Here is a 19,296-nt window from a genome sequence, read left to right on the forward strand (position 1 = left end):
TTTTCATAATACTTCCACTGAACTAGCCTTCCTTGTGCCAATCTGTTCTCCAGCAATGGTGACTATATTCAGAGGGGGATTCCTTAATTTTACACTGTTACAGAAAGTGGACTTTCAGAGAGATGCTTTAACCTCAAAGGACAACCCCTGCTTCATCTAACTCAAGAGGGTGCTGTTATCTGCAGCATGACAGCGCCCATGATTAGGGGCCCACCAAATTCATGATTTTTTGGAAACCATGAATTTGGTTGGTCCCCCATGAAAAACCCTGGTCCCTTCAAAAAAGCAGGGAAGTGGCAGCCAGTCAGCAAGGGGGAGGGGGGGAAAAGGCAGCTATAGACAGAAAAGGACAGGAAGCCCTGGTCTATTGGAGCATGCAGGGCAGGGAGGGGGGTTAAGATTCACTGAGGGGCTCTAGAAGTCTTGCTCCTCCCCAGATTAATAGATGGCGACCCGTCAATCTCTGGGGGGGGGGGGGGGGGGACTTCCAGGTTCACTTGGCTAGAGGCACGGGAGGCACCCCTGCCATGCTACATCACAAAAATGATGCCCAACACCATGCTGGGACCACGAAATATGGAGGCAGCCTCCATGAATTAGGTAGGTGCCTACCTATGGTACTCAAAGATCTACAGGCATCAGAAACAGCATTAGTTCTTTATGGAAATTTCAGTTCATTGTGCCTTATCCAGATGCAAAAGAAAAACCACAGGCCTTTGGAGACCACTCAACAAACATTTGGGCTTAATCTATGAAAGCTCATTTCCACAAAACTTTTGTCCTACTTTACACTACAGTGGCTCAGAAATCAAGACACAGCAGAGCATCGATTTTCTAAATCAAATGGGACCAAAGCTTGTTCTAAAATAAATAAATAAATAAAAAAATCAAAATAGTTCTAGTATAAGTCTTTGACCCCAGCAGGGGGGCTAGACTCAGTGATCTCACAAGGTCACTTCCAGCCCTAAGCTTCTGTGAACCTGGGTAAATTGTTCCAATATAAAACAGATATACTAAACTTGCTCTAGAGCACTGCTGAAGAAATGGAGGCCAATAGGTGACATGTGGCCTTATCAGTGGTAAAACTGCAGCCTGTTGGATGGCCAGAAATTTTGAGGTAGGGTAAGCAGCAGTGGGGTTAACCCCTGTGACTACCAGAGTTGCTGTGTTGGCAGGACCAGCACTTGGGGTTAAAACCACCACTAGTCACCCTGCTGCACAGTTTTCAGGTTGAGATCCCTGTTACAAATACTTTTCACAACAGGGCAAGTGGTGGGGGCATGGTCAGTACACAAGATTTAATGCCACAGCTGCATGCTCTGCTGCTGGGGGTAGACTGGCCACAAGAATCGCCAGTCTGGATCTGGCCTACCAACCCAAATGAGCTGGACAGCCCTGCTCTAGAATATGACCTTGAAGTAACAGCTTTGTTTTCCTTCAGTTTGTTGATTCAGGAAAACAAACAAACTGAAACAACTGTTAAAAAACTTCTCTTTTAGTTGCCATTGCTCTGGCACGTATTGCACACCAGGCAGGCTGGTGGCAGGTCTTGTGTTCAGATTACTGAGTACATGCTTCAGTGGTGTTCTGATAGCTGATGACTTCAGTTAAACTGCTGCTAAACTCTTGCACAGATGGACATATTTATGCTGGTATAAACTGAACAGTCCAAGCAGGATGGTGTTCAGGCCAGTCCTTAGAATCAGGCAGTACTGGCGAGTAGGAAGCTTTGCTATAGTACAGATTTGGGTTCTGTTCCCAACTTTGCCAGAAATTAGCCTGTGCAACCTCCCCAGTTCTTCAGTTACCTCTTCCTAAGACAGAAGTGACCAGGTCAGGTAAATGCAGGATTTCCTGCAGAATTATAAAACTCTCGAGCACAATCTCAGCCTTCGCACCAGTTGGTACAAGAGGTGCGTTGAAATCGAAGTCTCATGTTTCTCAACCCAGTACAGACATCCCATGCCAAAAGGTATCTTAGTGGAGGGGCTCCTGAGGCTGTAACTTTCCAAGCTCAACATGCTGACATAACTAAAATCTGGAGGCTGTTTTCTTCTTTTCAGGTAGGCAGAGATTGCCAATCTCTGATGAGATGGACACAATATTTGAGGGAGAGAAAAAAAGTAGTTTAAGGGAAGACATACTGATGTTCTTGTAGATGCTGAACTTGGCAGATGTTCCCTTGTATACAAGGAAAAAGTTTGCTGCAACACACTGCGAAGTTTATAAAAGTTTCAAATTGGACCATTAATTTCACAGGAACATTTGTAGGCTCAAAATTATTCTCTCCTTCTTAAGGAGCATTTTTAAGGAAGATATACAATTTTAAACTTCAGAGGTGATTTGAGGTTTTTTTCAAAGGCAAAACTCTGCTGTACATTAACTTAAATATGCATATATCTATATCCATATGGATCTAGATGCAATTAGCCATAGAAGTAACCAATTCAGGAAGTTAACTCAATAGGTAGGTTCCTTCAGCATTGTTCTCTCTGATCAGCAACTCACCTGCCTTCCAGTCAGTTTTAAGAGGGCTATGGCACTGGTTCACCATATATTAGAGAAGAAATGGAAAGGAAAGGAGTATTTGTAAAAATGTTGCTGACTGCAGTTTCCAGACCACTGCAAAATATCTAGCACTAGCTTTTCTATCCAAAAATAAGATATGTGGGTGTGTTTGGTTTACTGCAGGTCTTGAGCTTTAGATGAACTTTATTCCCCATGTAAGAAAAATCTCATCTTTTATGAAGTATGGCATTTCATAAAGCACCAAGTTCAGCTTTTTCAGTTGCCATCACTTAAAATAGAAGTTAAAATAACAGAGCATGGCACACAACGAACTTTCAGTGGATTAAATACATGTATGATTCGTCATTTAAGTTTCATCAGATATTCAAACTCCATGTAAATGGTACTTTAGAACCAACAATAAAAAACCCTTTGTTTTTATTTAAAAAGGTAAAACAAAAAGTATAAAACAAGTGTTCACAAACTAGCAATAGTCCAATATATAAAGCAGTATTCTTCTCCAGTTCTGTTTTTCAGTACACTACACAACTGCAATCCAGTTTCTGCTGCTACTAGTATCTTGCCCTTCTATTACTGGCTTGCAAGACCATTCTGCACCCACCAGAGAAAAATAAGCTGGTTTGTTAGTTCATTTTGGATTGGCAAACTCTTTGTGTTGAGAGGCAAGTAGTATTATTATCTAGGTAAAATAGGTCTAAAAGAAAATTCATGTGACTAAAGCCATGTACAGACATTCAGTTTCTAAACGGAGAGCCACTTCTCTCTCCCAGCAGAAATCAGGAGTATAAACATTGAGGTTTTTTCTCTCTCAGCAAAAATGGTTGCTCTAAGAGAAAAATAAACTGGGAACAACCATGGTTAAATAAACTCCTGGGAGTTTATCTTGTGAGAGTGAACTTCTGTACATGTACCTTTGAAGAGAAGCTCCAGCTGTAGGATCTTCCAGTATTCCAATGTGCTTTGTTCCCAGCCCCATGGGTCCAGGGAAACAGTGCGTCACTCAGGCTGAATTCTACTGCTCCAGCCAAGCAGCTGCACTCAGATGCAGCCTACACGACAATTTGGGTCTCTCAATCAAGGTTGCCCTATGCACTGTTGTTATTTGTCACCAGGTAGACTGGGGAGCCTAAGATGTGTGCACAAGGGTTCCTTGGCTGCTCAGCGACTCTGCATTGGAATGTCTGTTCAGGGTCTTTGAGTAAGTTTTTCTACCACAGAAACCCCTGATCACATGTATGCAGCTTAAGTTACATTCCTAATACAATTAACAAAATTAAATGAAAATGACTAAGGGCCCAATCCTAAATCAAACAAGCAAAGCCCAAGTAGAGAGGCTTTACCTGCTTGGCATTGTGCTGCAACAAAGAACAGCTAAAAGGACAAATTTCAAGCCCCATGAGGGTTACAGAACCAGGGTAATGGGTAGGCAGCTTGTGACCAGCTGCTGCTGGGTACTAGGAAGAGGAAAGGATACACCATCCTGTTCTCCTCCCACCCAGTGTTTGGGCCACATGTATCTACATTGTGCAGACTCACTGGCCTGTTTGTGGACAACACATCTACTTTTCCCTTCCTTGGCATGCTGCAGACTTGCTGTGGAAGTAGCTTCTGCAGTGCACAGCGGGATGGGGTCTGCTTGAGTTTTCTGCGGATCCATCCCCACCATCAGAGCATAGGAGAAATGTATAGTGTCCACTCTGTTTGGGCCATGGGCATCCATACAGGATACTTCAGGATTTGACCCTCTGGTAGCATTACAGAATTCAATGTTGCATAAACACACATTAAGGCATCTGTCTTACTTCCCTGCTCTGCAGTAGTGCTTACAAGCATCCATTGTACTGTACAAAAACTCATTTTTTCATGTATCTTTTATCATGTGTGCACTGTTCCATTTTACTGGACATCTTCTGAACAAAATTAATATTCAAGCGCAAATGTGTTGCAAAAACCTAATGAAAGAAAATCAGTTAATTAGTGGAAGTGTAACTGTTAACCTTGATAAAACAAGTAGATGAGGTTGAATTCAAGAATTATATGGACCTCCCTCAATTAATTTTATATATAAAAGGTTTTTAAAACCATGTACCAGTATTTGCTTGATTCTAAGATGAGGATTGTTTCCCCACTTAACATAAGGAAAAAAGCCTCTGGTCTTCTAAAATATAAAAGGAATATATATAAAATTTATCTGCATACATTTAATTTATTTATTTATATAAATATATGCAGACACACATAAATACATATATATCTCCATCTTACACCCTGCTGCCTCCTATCTGCTCCTCCAGTTCTTTTCTCACCAATAATTATCTTTCAACCCGAGGAAATTCACAACTGGCCCTAAAAATTGGCTTGCAGCTCATTTACTTAGTGAATTTTTCTCCATGAATCCACTTTTACTAAAACAAGGAAGGCTGAATTGAATTTCATTTGAATTTTTGTTTATTCTAGAATTGATTTCCCAAAGTGTTTTACTGAAGGGGCCTACTGGATTAGAATGAAGACACCATCTCTTATTTGGAAATATGGAGTGTTTTAGAAATAGACTTCTGGTATTTCTGGTGCATGAAAGACCAAGCTCTTTACTTTTCCCTGAATTCACTGATTGATTGTTTCAACACAGAAATAAATACTGTACTTACTTGAATCCAAGACTACTCTGAATTTAAGACCACTCCTCCCTAATTAGATTCCATATAAGGAAAACTTTACATTTGTTGTAATTTTCCAGGCAGAGATTATGATTATTGGAGGACTGTCTTAAATTTGTCCCCCCTCAACTGCTGTAGCAGGGAAAACAATGGTAGGGAGCCAGGTGGTAGGGGAGCAGTTCCACCATCACTTGTCCCCATTTTGCCTGCCCCTCCTGCACCTTCCTCTCTTGCCATTTGCCCCCAACACATGCTTACACCCCCCCCCATCACCTGTTCTCCTCCCAGTGCCTGTCTTCCCCACTTCCCACTGCTTATAGCTGCCTTGTCCTCAAATCCAAGACAGGTGGAAAGACGTGGCTAAAGTTAAATGGAGAGAAAAAAATCCTTGTCTTGGATTTGAGTAAATATGGTGAATTGCGTAAATATGGTGAATTGCTTATGGCCTTTTAGGTTTGCAAAATTTTCAGTTACTTACCGCTTCTCATTGAGATAGTTGGCCAGTAACAGGTTAAGATCAGCTTTCCATTGAAACTATAATATGCTTTTTTGCACCTAAAATATAAGATGTTCATTATCTCAATGATTTATGATTTATTTTTAAAAAAGATCTGTACCAAATAAATAATGAAAAACAATTCTATTGTTTTCAAACCAGAAACAAGTATTCATTGTGCTACTGCCATTCTTCTATTAGAGAACTATTTTTCTTCTTTTAAAACAAAAAGGCAAACCCATCCCAAACTAAAACATTCAGAACAGCTTGAGAATGGAAAATGAGAACAATTTTCTAGTTGGCTTAGCGCAGTAACCTGCTATAGATCAGATTGCAATGACCAAGTTAGTTTTATTCTATACATAAAATACTGGTTCCAGTCTTCCCACTGAAGTTCACCAGAAATGTCTGCAGCTCAGTTATCCTTGCCTAAATGATTTTTATAACAATAATCGCTGCAGAAACATGACACTCACGGGCTTATGCTGGAACATTTTTCTCAACTGGTTGGATAATCATGCCCAATGTCAACATCAAATTGGGAGAAGGTATCAAGTGGGACTCCCCAGCGGGGTCTTGTCTTGTGTCCAGTAATGTTCAGTATCTTTATTAATCACTTACAGGACTGGATTACATGGTACATTAAGAACTACTTTGTATTTACTAAATTCTTAATTTCTGGATGACTCCAAACTAAGTGGAGTAGCAGACACTATAGAAAACAGGATTAAAATTCGAAATGACTTTGGTAATTTGGTAAATTGTAAATCATATGAAATAAAATAAGATGAAATTCAGAAAGAACAAGTACAATACACTACACTTAGGAAGCTACAATCAAATGAACAACACATACACAATGGGGGAACAATTGGCTAGGCTGCACAAATTTAGAAAAGGAACAGAGATTTATAGTGCATCAGATCTGAACATATGATATTGTTGGGGGGTGGGAAATACTGATCACATACTACAATATATTGATAGATGTGTTGTACGCAAACCCTGGGAAAGAAATCTTCCATTTTATTCAGCACTGATGAAGCCTCACTTGGAGTGCTACATCCAAGATTTGGGCACTCTACTTCAAGAAAGATGTTGATAAATTTGAAAGAGCTCAAAAGCCAGCAACAAAAATGACAAGCCTTGAACAGTTGGAAGAAATAATGGGTTTAGATTGCAACAAAGGAAATGTAAGGTTAAATATTAGACAAAACGTTCCAACTATGCAGGTGATTAAGCAATGGAACAGGTGAGAGAGAGCGCTCCCATTCACAGATTCCAAATGCTTGTTTGGGATAGGTTAGACAGGGGTTTGGACTAGACCTCTTTGGATTCCTTCCAGCCCTATTTTTCTAGGGTTATACATTTTACCTGATTTAACATTTTCTTCTTCAGAGCCACTTTCCGCCCACTGACTTTCACTGGCCAGCAATCGATTCTGTGACTCGCTGAGTGGCTTAGCAGGAAAGGGCTGACTGGTTCCAGAGCTGAAAAGCAGAGTAAGCCAAATTACTGTCAACAGCTGGCACCTCTAATCGTAATAGTTGTACACTTCAAAAATTAATACAATTACTTAAAAGGGGCAAGCAGAGAGTAACCAATGCAACAGAAGGGCAAATAAAGCATTTTTACACCTTTGAACTTGACTGTTGCCCAAACTTGTTTAAATGAAAATAGTTTCTGCTGCTGAGTTATGATATTTACTATTCAAGAAGAAACTGCAAAAGTTGGCAGCTGGGACATTCCATTTAAAAAACTCCATCAGCACCTGTCTTGGGCTTTCACCTGTATGACTGCCATGAAGATTAACTAGTAAAAGTAACCAGCACATATGGAAAAAGAAAAGCAGCACATGACTATGGGACAACTTAGTCATGAGGGCTCCATCCAGCACGCTCCTAGTGCAGCATGCCACTATGTTTTTTGGACCAGGACACTTCTCTCATATTTAAGATTGCACACCTTCCTCAGTTTGGTTACCATATTTTCTCACATACAATACACCCCCAAAACAATACACACTTTGTTTTTTTAAGGCAGAATGAAGATAAAAAGATTCTCCCAGAGTTATGGCTGCACATAGTATGGACAGAGTCTATTCTTCAGCTGATTCACTCTTTCTTTCCTGCATAAGTAAAGCTGAAGCCTTAAGCTGCTACTTGCTAGAGCAGGGTCTCTGTGGTAGATTATTTTGAAGAGAGCTACAGAATCTGTGCTAGAATTACAGACTGTGTGAAAGACGGACCAGGAACAGCTAGCAGATAGCAAAACTTCCCTAAGAAAGCTTAGCTTGATTAGTGGAACATGAAGACCATTAAAAACGAGACACCATCATTAACATCCGTAGAGTGAAGAACAATGAACCTTTAAGTCAACTGACTCCCTTAGCTGCCTGAAGAGCAATGCCAAAACTGCTGCTCTGTGGAACAGGTGTCAAACCAGGATACGTCCAACCTTGAGCAGAACGTCAGCTTCCCTGCTTAATAAATGACCCTCAAAACTGGGGGACTGATTTTAGGGGGGAAAAGTGTGTTGCATTTGAGACTATACAGTATACTGAATACAAAAGTATCTGAGTTTTTCTTAAGCATGTGCTGTCTTAATCCTCCTCAGGCTCTCTTAGGAAACTGAACTGTAATTAACAATTTTCAGCTGAGAGACCTCCTCAATTTACAGCAAAAGATGTTTATATGCTCACATAACCTGACTTAATAAACAGTCTTCAATACCACTTCATAAGTTCTATAAAAACAGTGCCTATCTTTATCTGGTCTCAGTCAAGTTGCCCAAAAATACACAAAATGCTAGCTTTGCGTCTCTTCACTGGCACAGATTGTCATATGAGCAAGAGATGACCCATAACTGGAAACCAGCAAGTTTCATTGCTCGTGTAGGTGGTATGATGCTCCAGTGTCTTCTGCATGTCAGGAGAAGTGCTAGCAAATGCACCAATGGCTTTCAACACAATCTGCATTTCTATGCACCTCCTACTCACCTCTTTCTAAAATTATATCACATTAACATTTTCAAATCTCTCTTCACAGGCTTTGTATCATGCTTCCTAATCCCTTGTATTCTGTTTGAGAGGTAACCAATCTTACACAGTTCAAGGGTAAGTGCACCATCAATCTATTCTAATATTATAAAAGCCTTAATTGTCCATCTGTCTGTCCGTCCATAACGCTTTATTTGTGCTCTGAGTGGCTGACTGAAATAGCCAATTAGAGGGTGAATAAGTATTTGGACAGGTAGTGATGGCACAGTGGAGTGCCACCATGATGGCAGGGGCACAGGGAACAGTGGGGGGGAAAGCGAGGCCAGTTCCCTGGAGGCAGTGGCAATGGAGCAGGGGAGGCAAGGCCAGCAGTGCTGGCCTTGCACCCCCTGCTCCCTGTAGGTGGAGACAATGGAGCGGGGGGCGAAGCCACCAGAGCTGGCCTGCCCCCCGCCCTTGGAGTTTAGGTGGGGGAGGGTTTGGGGTGCTGCGGGGGGGGGAGGGGGGTCAAGGCCACTGGCCCTGGCCTCAGCCCATCTTGCCCCTCCCCACTTCTGTCGTTGCTGCCTGCAAGGTGGGAGGACCATGCCTGATGCAGCAGCAGTGGGGAGAGGGGAGGAGTGGGCCCAGGCCTGACGTGCGGGGCAGGAGGTGGAGCAAACCTGAGTTGGGGAGAAGCTGGCTTGCTGCGCTGGTGGGCGTGGGGAGCAGTGGGCCTGGCTCAGCCCAACGCAGCAGTGGTGGGGGGAGGGGAGGAGCAGGCCTCCTCACCTTCTCAGGCCTGGGCCCACTCCTCCCCCACCCCCTCTCCCCCATGTCGGCCCCAAGGCCGCTACTCCTATCCCCCTGCCGCCCGTTCCTGGGTTTCTCTGGGCTCACTCCTGTATCCCCCCCTTCCCCCCAGGCTTCTCTCCACCCTCCGGCCCACTCCTCCCCTTTCCCCCCTCACTGTGGTGGGGAGCGGGGGGAAGCAGGTCCAGGCCCCCAGCAGCCAGAGAGAAGGGGGAGCGGGCCCGGATGGGGGCGGGACACAGGACTCTCCCTGCCTGCTCCTGCCCCCGTCGTTCTTGATGGGCAACTGGCTAGTCCATTTATATTTTCCATATTATTCCTTGTCCCCTTTGTACAATATTCCTGTTTTTTTGATCTACTGCTCTCCAGGGAGGAACACCATAATTCCTCAGAATGGGATGGATTATCTAGCTAATTTAGGACCCAACTGGGAATACAAATGATTAAAATTTTCTCCCAGACTTGCTCTGAAGTTTATTCTCCAGATGAAACAAGATAGAAAGCAAAATACCACAAGACAAACAACTGAATCTTTATACCTTTTGGCAGGTTCATTTTGGCTTGAGACAGTAAGTTGCTCTGGATCCATTATCACCAGGCGAGTTGGAAAACTACAGCCATCACCCAAGCTACACAGCAAAAGAACATGAGCCAATTTAATAAAGTCCAAACACAGATTTAGTCACACATTAATAAAATTACCTTGGTTTTCACATGAAAGCGAAATGCCACCCCAGGCAGGAACTTCCACAGCTTCAGCAGCCTGATTCTGTGGGAAAGGGTCCTGGGTGCTTCAACTCCGACACAGGGCCCATGTCTGAAAGCAGGAAACCACCCTCCCAGCTCCATGTCAAGTTGTGGAGGAATCCCCTGCAGCGTTTCCCTTCCCATTGCACTTGAATACCCTGCAGAGGGAGACTTCTAGGAGTTCCCTTCTCTGTGCTTGCAGATGCGCAGATTTCCTCTGCTTGCAAACATGGGACCCAAATTGGGGCACACTACCCAGGGCCCTTCTCCCACAGGATTGGGCCCCTGTAGACATCAGCAAAACATATTAGCCATGCCATGCCATGCCATAGTGGCACAGCTGATCACACTCCAAGGAAGATGTCTGTTTCTAGCCTCAAAAAGGTTGGGGATTAATTACACGCAGGGCTGGCAGGGAGGCCTCTATGCCATGTGATCAACCGCTTAAATGCTGGAGGTAGCCTCTGTGGTTGGGGGTAGACCTGTAAATAATATCTTGCCCATTCTGTCCAAATACACTGCTGTCTATCATGACAGAGTCCCAGTATCACAGATTTTAGGCCACAGATTTTAGGGATATGTAGCACAGATAATTCTTTGAATATGGCCAAATAACTGGCTCCTCTTACCTAGGCTTGTTTCTGTGCATCTGTCATACAGGCAGACACTAAACAGATCCAGATGATCTGGCATTTTAAAATTAGTGGAGGCAATAGTGCAGGACAAGGTTCTAGTGGCCGCCTACTTTGTACTGGCACTGAATTTTGATTAGGGTTGCTTTAAAAGCAACCTTAACTAAACAGATAAAAAGAGACCGCAAGAGCATTGTTGAACTTTAACTCTTATTGGTTCTAGATCCTCTTCCTAACACTGGGTCAGCTGAAATCAGTTTTAAAACTAATGTGGAGGACTTCCAAATTTCCTTCATGTAATCAGAACCTTGTACATCACATTATCTCAACACACATTTGATCAAGCTATGGGTATGTGAAAGTTTAGCCCCAAGTGCAATGATAACTGGTTAGCTTACTGATTATCCTTTAGCTTGGTGCAGGCACAGTCTGGCAGGGAAGGGGGGAAGGGAAGCTGCACACCCCAGCAGGAATCAGAAGGCAGCAGGGCAAGCAGGAAGAAGGGAGGGAGGAGTGAGGAGGAAGGGAAGGGGAAGGGAGAGGGAGGGGGACTAGTACCCATAGCCTAAGAGGAAAAGAGTCAGCAGCCTAATAACCAGGGATCCTGGTTTTCCCTTATAAAAAAAAAAAAAAGAATCACAAATTCTCCAATAAAAATATTGCAAATTCTCTAATAAAAACCTGCAAATCCGTGATTAATATTAAAGTCCCCCCACAGCCATGCTGGTTCCCCTCACTCCCCCATCCACAGTCCCCTGGCCCTGCTTGTGCCTCTCACTCCCTCCCCACAGTCCCCAGTCTTGCTGGTGCCCCTCACCCCCCGATCCACAGCCCTTGCTCCCCCAGCCCTGCCAGAGGGGGACCCCAGCTGCCAGGGCTATGGACCTGAGTCCGCGGCCCCCTGCCCCCACTCTCCCCCTGCAGGCAGGGGGGAAGGGAGGCAGCTCCCCACCACTGTGGGCATTCCTGTGGGGCAGGGGGAACTGCATCCTGCAGATCTGTATGTGGGGCAGATGCAGGCTGTGGGCTTGGGCTTTCGCCCTGCTTCCCTCCCCTGAAGCCTCCACAGCCCAGCAGGCACGACCTAGTGCAGCCGGGAACAGCAGAGCTGCACAGAGAAGCTGCTTGCTGCGAGCTCCTCATTGCCCTGGCAACGCACCTCCTGCGAATGGGGCTGCAGTGAGAGCAGCAGCAGAGGGCTGCACCCCTCAAAACAGCAGCACATTGCCAGGGCAGTGTGGAGCTCGTAACAGCAAGGAGATCCTCACGTGGCTTTGCTGTTCCCTGCTGTACTGGGTCGTGCCCGTTGGGCTGTGGAGGCCCTGGGGGAGGGAAGCAGGGTGAGAGGCTGAACATGCATCCCGTGCCTGCCCTGTGCACAGATCTGGGGGTCACATCCTCCTTGGGAATGCACATGGCAATGGGGAGCCAGCCATCTTTCCCCCAGACGAGCCACCTGTAGCCCCATTCTGCTCCCTGCTGGGGCCCTGGAGCTGTGCATTGCAGCCCTGAACCCCAAGCCCCATGCACTGCCCAGCTGGGCAGCAGCTGCAGCCCTGCCCAGCTCCTTTCCAACCTTCCTATGGGGGCCTCAATCCCCACCCTCCACCTCGCACTTACCTGTGGAACTGTGGAAGCTGCTCTCCAGGCTGCCTCAGGCCATATGCATCTATATGCACATGGTGCCCCCTGCCTGACCACCTTCCTCCCGCTCTCTCCCAGCTCCCTGCAGGCTGGAACTCTGCCATTCTGCAGGGAGCTCAGTGCAAACCTGCATAATTTGCAGGTTTCTCTGGTAAAATGAGAAATCCACGTTTGCCTCCAGTAAAAGGTAAAATCTGTGGTCTACTCTGTTTTTCCATGGGAAATGGAAAACCTGGATCCCTGCTAATGATTCATCAAATTAAGCAATAAGCTACTCGTTCACAGGTGTTCCCTTCCTGGCAGGGCTTCAGGTAGGCTAGGTGGGCTGTGCTGTCTGGCTAGGCTTCCCTCCTCCCACCCCCTCACAGTTAAACGGCTCCAGTAGCCCAGAATGGCTCCCAGCAGAAGCTGTGTCTGAGCTGCTGTGTAATCAGTTAATCATTTGACTGCGACAATTAGAGAAGGCTAAACATACATTTTTATAATGACATTTACATCTCTATACCAAAGGCAAAATTGTGTCAAATGTGTCTTTTAAACACTTTCTAAAACATACACCATGTTTTCCTTTGATCATTTTTTTCTTTTTTGTAGCACAGATGTAGCTTGAGAGTTCCTAGGCCTTGCCTTTGTGCTGCTGGATTCCTATTCTGTGTCAGGCACCATTTGTGCTATCATTTCCAATGGGCAGCTCCTTTCTAAGTAATGTTCTCAAAAACAGGTTTCAAAATAATCTTGGTTGTGGCAAGATTCTTAGCTTTCCTTGTGGCCCAGGGTTCAATTCATGAGCCCAGTTTGTTCAGCGGTTTAATATAGCCTTCCTTCAACAAATTCTCACATTCCAAACTTTATGGATAAAGGGTTTTAGGGGAGGGAGTGGGAAGAAGAATCACTGAAATCAATTCATGATTTTAATTGGAATAAGATTTAATACCTTGTAAAAATAGGTAGCAACCAATACTTTGTTTCGTCTCCAAAAACCTCTCTCAGATTTTTACTGCATCCAAGGGAGAAGCCATTTTTGTCAGGGCCATTTCGAAATGTGGGTGCACGAAAAGCTTCTGTAAAGAGAAATAAATAAAAATCACCATTAAACTGCAAACATGCTGAGAAGGAGGGGAAACAAAGATAATAAAAAAATAATTTCTTTATTACTAATGCCTGTTGCGGGCAACAGAAAGACACATGGCACAAACAGGGAGCGCAGGTAAACTATCAGCAATGATACAGTGCATTATGGTAAGGCATGGATATCAACTTGGTTAATTTGCCTAAGGGATAATTTCCACTGGTTTATTCACCAGTGTACCAGTCTGGCTTGGCTTTGGCCATTTATGCCCCGATCTTAGACAGATATTGGCTAAGGTACTAAAAACATTGTTGTTTAACCTGGAGAACTGATACCTTGGTTGGGTATCATCAGCATTTGAAAGACAGCAGACCAAATGCTCCGTTACTAAATCTCCTAAAAGTCCTCTATACTTAATGAACAGGACAGTAGTACCCTGTTTCATACCATGCTTGAAGCTTCTTCAGGAAGAGAAACAAGCATGTCTTAATGGCCACTTCAGTCTCCCCTAAATAAAAAAGCAAAGGCACTAAAAGTCAGCAGCTGAATTAAGATTAATTCATGATCATGGACTCAAAAGCAGCTGATAAACTACAATCCAACTCCTAGTCATTACTAGAAGTAAGTCAACCAACGCACTGCCTATGCTAAAACCAAGTCTGTAACAAGACAAACAAGGATCAAGGCAATCAACAGCATCCAAATAACGAGAGTTGTCTCACCACAATCGTGTTTAGTGAAGGAAGATAGGAAATAGATAATCTGCCTCAAACAATGATGTCTGAGCAGGGAACACATTAAAGCTTCCTTCAAAGTATTATTTCAAAGGCAGTTTGCTCATGCTACCAGGTACAGACAAATCTTCAATGGTTGCTAGGTCTAAAAGGAAGTAATAACTAACCATACAGTTGGTTCAATCAAAGATATCACCCACAAGAACTCTTGCCCCTTGCATAGCTCCTGGACCATCACAGCAACATCACCTCAGGACTTAAAAGATGGTCTCATTTTCAAGTAATAAATTCACTTTGGGGCTGGTCTCACTGAAAGTCAGTGGGATTTGAACTCCTATGTGATTACAGAATTAAAAAAAAATATCCAATGTTTTTAAGTTAAATATTTATTAGAAAGTATTGTGCTGACCAGCAAGAATCTGTTTACAATAGGAAAAGAAAGAATTACAGGCAACCCCCATTTAATGTGGTTTCACTTAGTGCTATTGCGCTATAGCGCTCATTTAAAATTCATACCTGATTTCACTTAGCGCTGAGTCAGTTTCGTTTCAGCACTCAGCAAAGCAGCAGCAGCGGTGAGAAGCAGAGAGTGGCAGCGAGTGTGAGGGTGGGAATGAGTGGTGCAGGGCCAGGGCACTGGTGCTGCAGGGCCAGGGCTGGCAGGGGCCCAGGGCGGGGCAGCAGGAGCGGGGTGCCCAGGCTGATGCACAGTGCTGGAGCGGTTGGTGGGCAGGGGGGGTGAGGAGAAGTGGTGGCAGTGAGAAGCAGCGAGTGGTGGGGGGGCAGGCGTGAGTACGGGGGCCCCACCAGTGCCCGGGGCCAGAGCCAGTGCCAGTGGGGGCAAAGGGTGGAGCAGCAGGAGCACGGGGTGTGGGCTGGCATGTGGTGCTGGAGCGGCTGGCAGGCAGGCGGAGGAGTGTAGAGAAGGGCCGGTGATTAGAAGCTGCAGCGAGAAGCAGCAGTAACCAATTATCTCTATTTACATTAATTCCTATGGGGAAACGGGTTTCGCATAGCACGGTTCTACTTAATGCTCAGTTTTTCCAGAACCAATTAAGAGCATTAAGCAGGGGTTGCCTGTAGTGACATCTCTTACTCCTTTAAGAGTAAATGAAAATATTTGTCAGTGTTTTTAGTCTTAATGCAGCTTTTTCGCAAGGCGCTTTCTAGCAGAATTTTACCTCTTATTTTCAGCCCATAAGATTTTACAACATTCTTGCAGCGTGGATTGCGTCTTACTGCATGTACATTAAGCACCTTGTACAACATGGCCCTGACCTTCACGGGGCCCAATTACAGCTGCTGGATAGATGTTATGCAATGGCAGCACGTTGAATCAGGAATTTGGGGCCTATACTCAACACTACATAAAAATGCAATAGAAACTGGCCCTACTCAGGGATCAGAAAATGAACAACCTGCGTGATCAGCTATGGACCATAACTTTGGCTGTGCACAGTGGCCTCACTACATGCCATCATCTTGCAACAGACTCTGCAGTAAACTCTTTTTCAATTTTTTGGTTATTTCCACCCCAAAAGTTCCACATTTAATGAGATTTTTAAATTTTCCCTAAATGTTATGCTACATCCTGTATACCTCATGTTCAGAACAATATTTAGATTTCCAAACAAATGACAGCTACATATTCCCATTAACTGACCTATTGTTGATCTGTTTTTGCCAACTAGCCAGCAGTGGTAGCTGAAAAGTGATAGTATGCTGATGAAGAACATGGCAGCCACAAAGAAAAGGAAAAGTACATGGAATTTCGCCTGTGTGTCTGGCAGTTCATTCTGGGGAGAAAAAAAGAAAAAATAAAGATAAAGATTTAAAATTAACACTTTTTAGTAAATAATCCAGCATCATCCTTGAACTTTTTTTTCTGTACTTGTTATCTTGTGAAGCTTTTGCCCCCTTCACTCAACATTATGCAAATCTTTTTAAATAAGGTTTTTTTTCCCTATTACCTAAAGCTAGTATAAGGCAGTAATGACTAGAAGTAAGAAGCATTTGCTTTCTAGAGTTGACTACATTCCCAGTACAACCTATTCCTCTTCCGGTGCTGCTTTCTGCACAGCAATCGTGGTGAGAAATTATACTTAAAAACAAAAATTTGGGTCTGACGCTACAAGGAGCAACAGAGGGACTCAACAACGTGTACCTCAACCTACTTTATTTAAGAGCCATTTCAAAAAGCAGATTTTAAGTCGACAGTGTCCTTTCAACACATACCCAAAGCAGAGAGCATGAAAGGAGAGGGGAACTGGTTTAATTATATTGGCTTAACTGCCTCACACACTTAAGTCTTGGAAATTAGAGGCTCCTAAATCCAAGTGGTCTTCAAGCAGTCATATAGTAACGCAGAACACAGCACACCCACAACAAACAATTTAGGTCTGTGTCAATGGCAAAATTATTGTAACTGTGTTTTCACACAGACCAGCTTTTCTTGATAATACTTTTATATAAGTGGGATTTAAAAAAAAAATTAAGTTACATTTCCTCCCTCTGGCTTTAGGCTTTGCTGTATACCTTCAAGAGCTAAATGGTATTTTTTAAAGACAGCTCATTTACATAAGCTCAAAAACTCACTCGTTTTAGGCAGCTGACCTTTAACAGCACTAGATACAAGACAGTCTATTTTTACTGAGATGTTTAGTTGGCGTTACCATTTCTTTTTCTATTAGCCCATTCAACATATACTTATCCAACAACAAATCTCTTTTCTAGACACTAATTGCAACAACCACACACATACACACACTTCATATCACCTCTCTTATACAGAAAAAAGGAGATTAAAAGCTTCTCTCCTTTAGGAAATAACAGGAGCTGCCACAGAGAGAACTAGAAAAGGCACAGTAGGAACAATTCTTTAAATTAATCACATCAACATTGGATTTTACCTTTGGACAATTCTCTGCAGATTTCCTGCGGCAAAGCTTTGTACAAACAAAGACAATTTATTAAATACCAATATCACTTCAATGCAAATGTTGGAAAGCAGCACAGGCTTTGTTAGGAAAGAGATGATTTGTGTGCACATGTGCTCTAAAACGTGCAGAGCTCCAATGCCCATCAGATGTCTTAGCCTTCATTCACAGGGGTAATAGGACTGAAGTACATTGCCAACTTATTTTAAATCCTGAAGCTTGCTACTGATGTGTATAATCAGCAATATTTATATCAAGCATGGGCAGCGTTTAGCATGTTTCATCAGCTTTCAAAACACAGCTGCATCTAATGCTCACTCCACAAGCAGTTTTCATTTATTTATCTTTTAATTTTATAATTAAAGTATATTACAACTAAAATGTGGGCACAATACTCATGGGAAGAACAACTCAAGCGTGGCATACTCTAGCTGAACAACAGCTGCAGAATTTAACTATTATAAATCTACAGGCATTTCCAACACACTCATCACCAGAGGATGTAGGAGTCATTTAGGGGTTTTGGAAACACAAGGAGGGAAATGTTTTCCACTCAAACAGGATTTGCTTGTTTTTCAGGTGTAAGGGGATGTACAGCTTTTAAGGAACAGGCTTTTGTTAAGGCACCATAAAAGTGATGGCTTTCTCGTCTTTATTTTACTTTATTAAAGAAAAACAGCACAAGAAAAACTACTCTTCCCTCTTTCCTTGCACTAAGACCCTTTCTGGTGTAACATTTTGACAACACAGAGTTCACAATGATCCTGATGCCTCCTACATGATGAGGAAAAAAAACAACCACCAAAAACTGTAGGCGTCTCCTCCTCTAACAATAGTCTTAACTAAACTAGGATTTCAGGTGTGATGGTACGTTATCAAACGTGTACTAACATTTTAAGAGTCCAGTGCAGAGACAAGGCCTGCTGCCTTTAACATATGTGAAAACAGTCATGAGTGACTGGTGCCTCCTGAACCTGGTGGGGAAGCCACTGACCCTGTCAGGGGGGGCACCACTCCTACCGACAGCATCAGTGTTGGCCGTCAGGAGGGGCACATGCACCCTCATGTATCCCCTACCGGTCGCCTATACAGCTAATAAAAGCCTAGGCTTCCTCCAAGTTTCATCTCAACCAATTCAGCACATGTAGACAAGACAAGATAGACTTTTAAAACATGTTAGGGTGCATTAGCCAACCTCACACCTTTCGTCCTATTCTAGACAAAATTGGAGACGGCAAGCTCCAAACACAGTTCTTTCTGCCACCACCTTACCCTGGCCTCCCGACTTGCCAGTATCCTTATGCAGAAACAGTTTTATTTGTGTTCTCTTTCATTTTTTTTAATTTTCTTCCGCACACCTCACACCAAAGGGGATAAAAGCCATTTTTAAATTCCATGACACCAGAGTTAATTGAGGGTGACACTAGTGCAGGGGTGGGCAAAATATGGCCCGCGGGCCAGATCCGGCCTGTGAAGCCATTCTATCCAGCCCGCGGGGCCCCTAAAAAAATTGGAAAATTTATATTTCTCTGCCCTTGGTTCCTGTCATAAATGACAGGAACCAAGGGCAGTAGGACCCAGGGGAAGCCCAGCGGGCTCCAACAACAGCAGGGCTTGCCCTCCAGCCGAAAGCTCCTGCCGCGGTTTCTGGGTTGGGAGCAAATGGCTGCCCTAGCGTGGGAAGCTCAGGTAAGGGCGGGGGGGACCCCAGGCAGGGAAGGAGCATGGGGGGGAAGCAGCCCCTCCCCACTCACGCCCAGTGCCCTGCGCTGCAGCTGCTCGCAGCCTGCATGGGGCTGCCTGTGCTCACTCTGGACAGCCTGATGTGGGCTGCGAGCACCTGGAGCGTGGGGCACTGGGCATGGGAGGGGCCACTTCCCCCCACACTCAGCTCTTCCCTGGACTCCTTTGCTGCGTGGAGAAAAGCGCCCCTCACCCGCCCCATGGCTGGCACCCTGCACTGCAGGCAGTCGCAGCCTGCGGGGCTGTCTGGAGCAGGCACAGGCAGCCCCAGGCAGGCTGTGAGCGGCTGCAGTGTGGGGCGCCGGCCATGGGGCGGGCG

General features: G+C 44.3%; 1 protein-coding gene across 1 annotated transcript in view; it reads right to left on the minus strand.

Annotated features, from left to right (window-relative positions):
• Nucleotides 1-1,265: 1,265 nt before the first annotated feature.
• Nucleotides 1,266-19,296, minus strand: part of ZDHHC20 (zinc finger DHHC-type containing 20) — an 81,584-nt gene continuing 63,553 nt past the window's right edge. The window contains exons 8-13 of the mRNA XM_019524264.1: nucleotides 15,962-16,094; nucleotides 13,430-13,556; nucleotides 10,012-10,101; nucleotides 7,057-7,172; nucleotides 5,665-5,741; nucleotides 1,266-4,481 (exon numbers count right to left, since the gene is read on the minus strand). Coding sequence (XP_019379809.1) covers nucleotides 5,704-5,741; nucleotides 7,057-7,172; nucleotides 10,012-10,101; nucleotides 13,430-13,556; nucleotides 15,962-16,094 — 504 coding nt within the window. The 3' untranslated portion in view covers nucleotides 1,266-4,481; nucleotides 5,665-5,703. The remainder of the gene's footprint in view (nucleotides 4,482-5,664; nucleotides 5,742-7,056; nucleotides 7,173-10,011; nucleotides 10,102-13,429; nucleotides 13,557-15,961; nucleotides 16,095-19,296) is intronic.

Source organism: Gavialis gangeticus, unplaced genomic scaffold, assembly GCF_001723915.1.
Source record: "Gavialis gangeticus isolate Ggan-Ray unplaced genomic scaffold, GavGan_comp1, whole genome shotgun sequence".
Taxonomy (NCBI): Eukaryota; Metazoa; Chordata; order Crocodylia; family Gavialidae; genus Gavialis; species Gavialis gangeticus.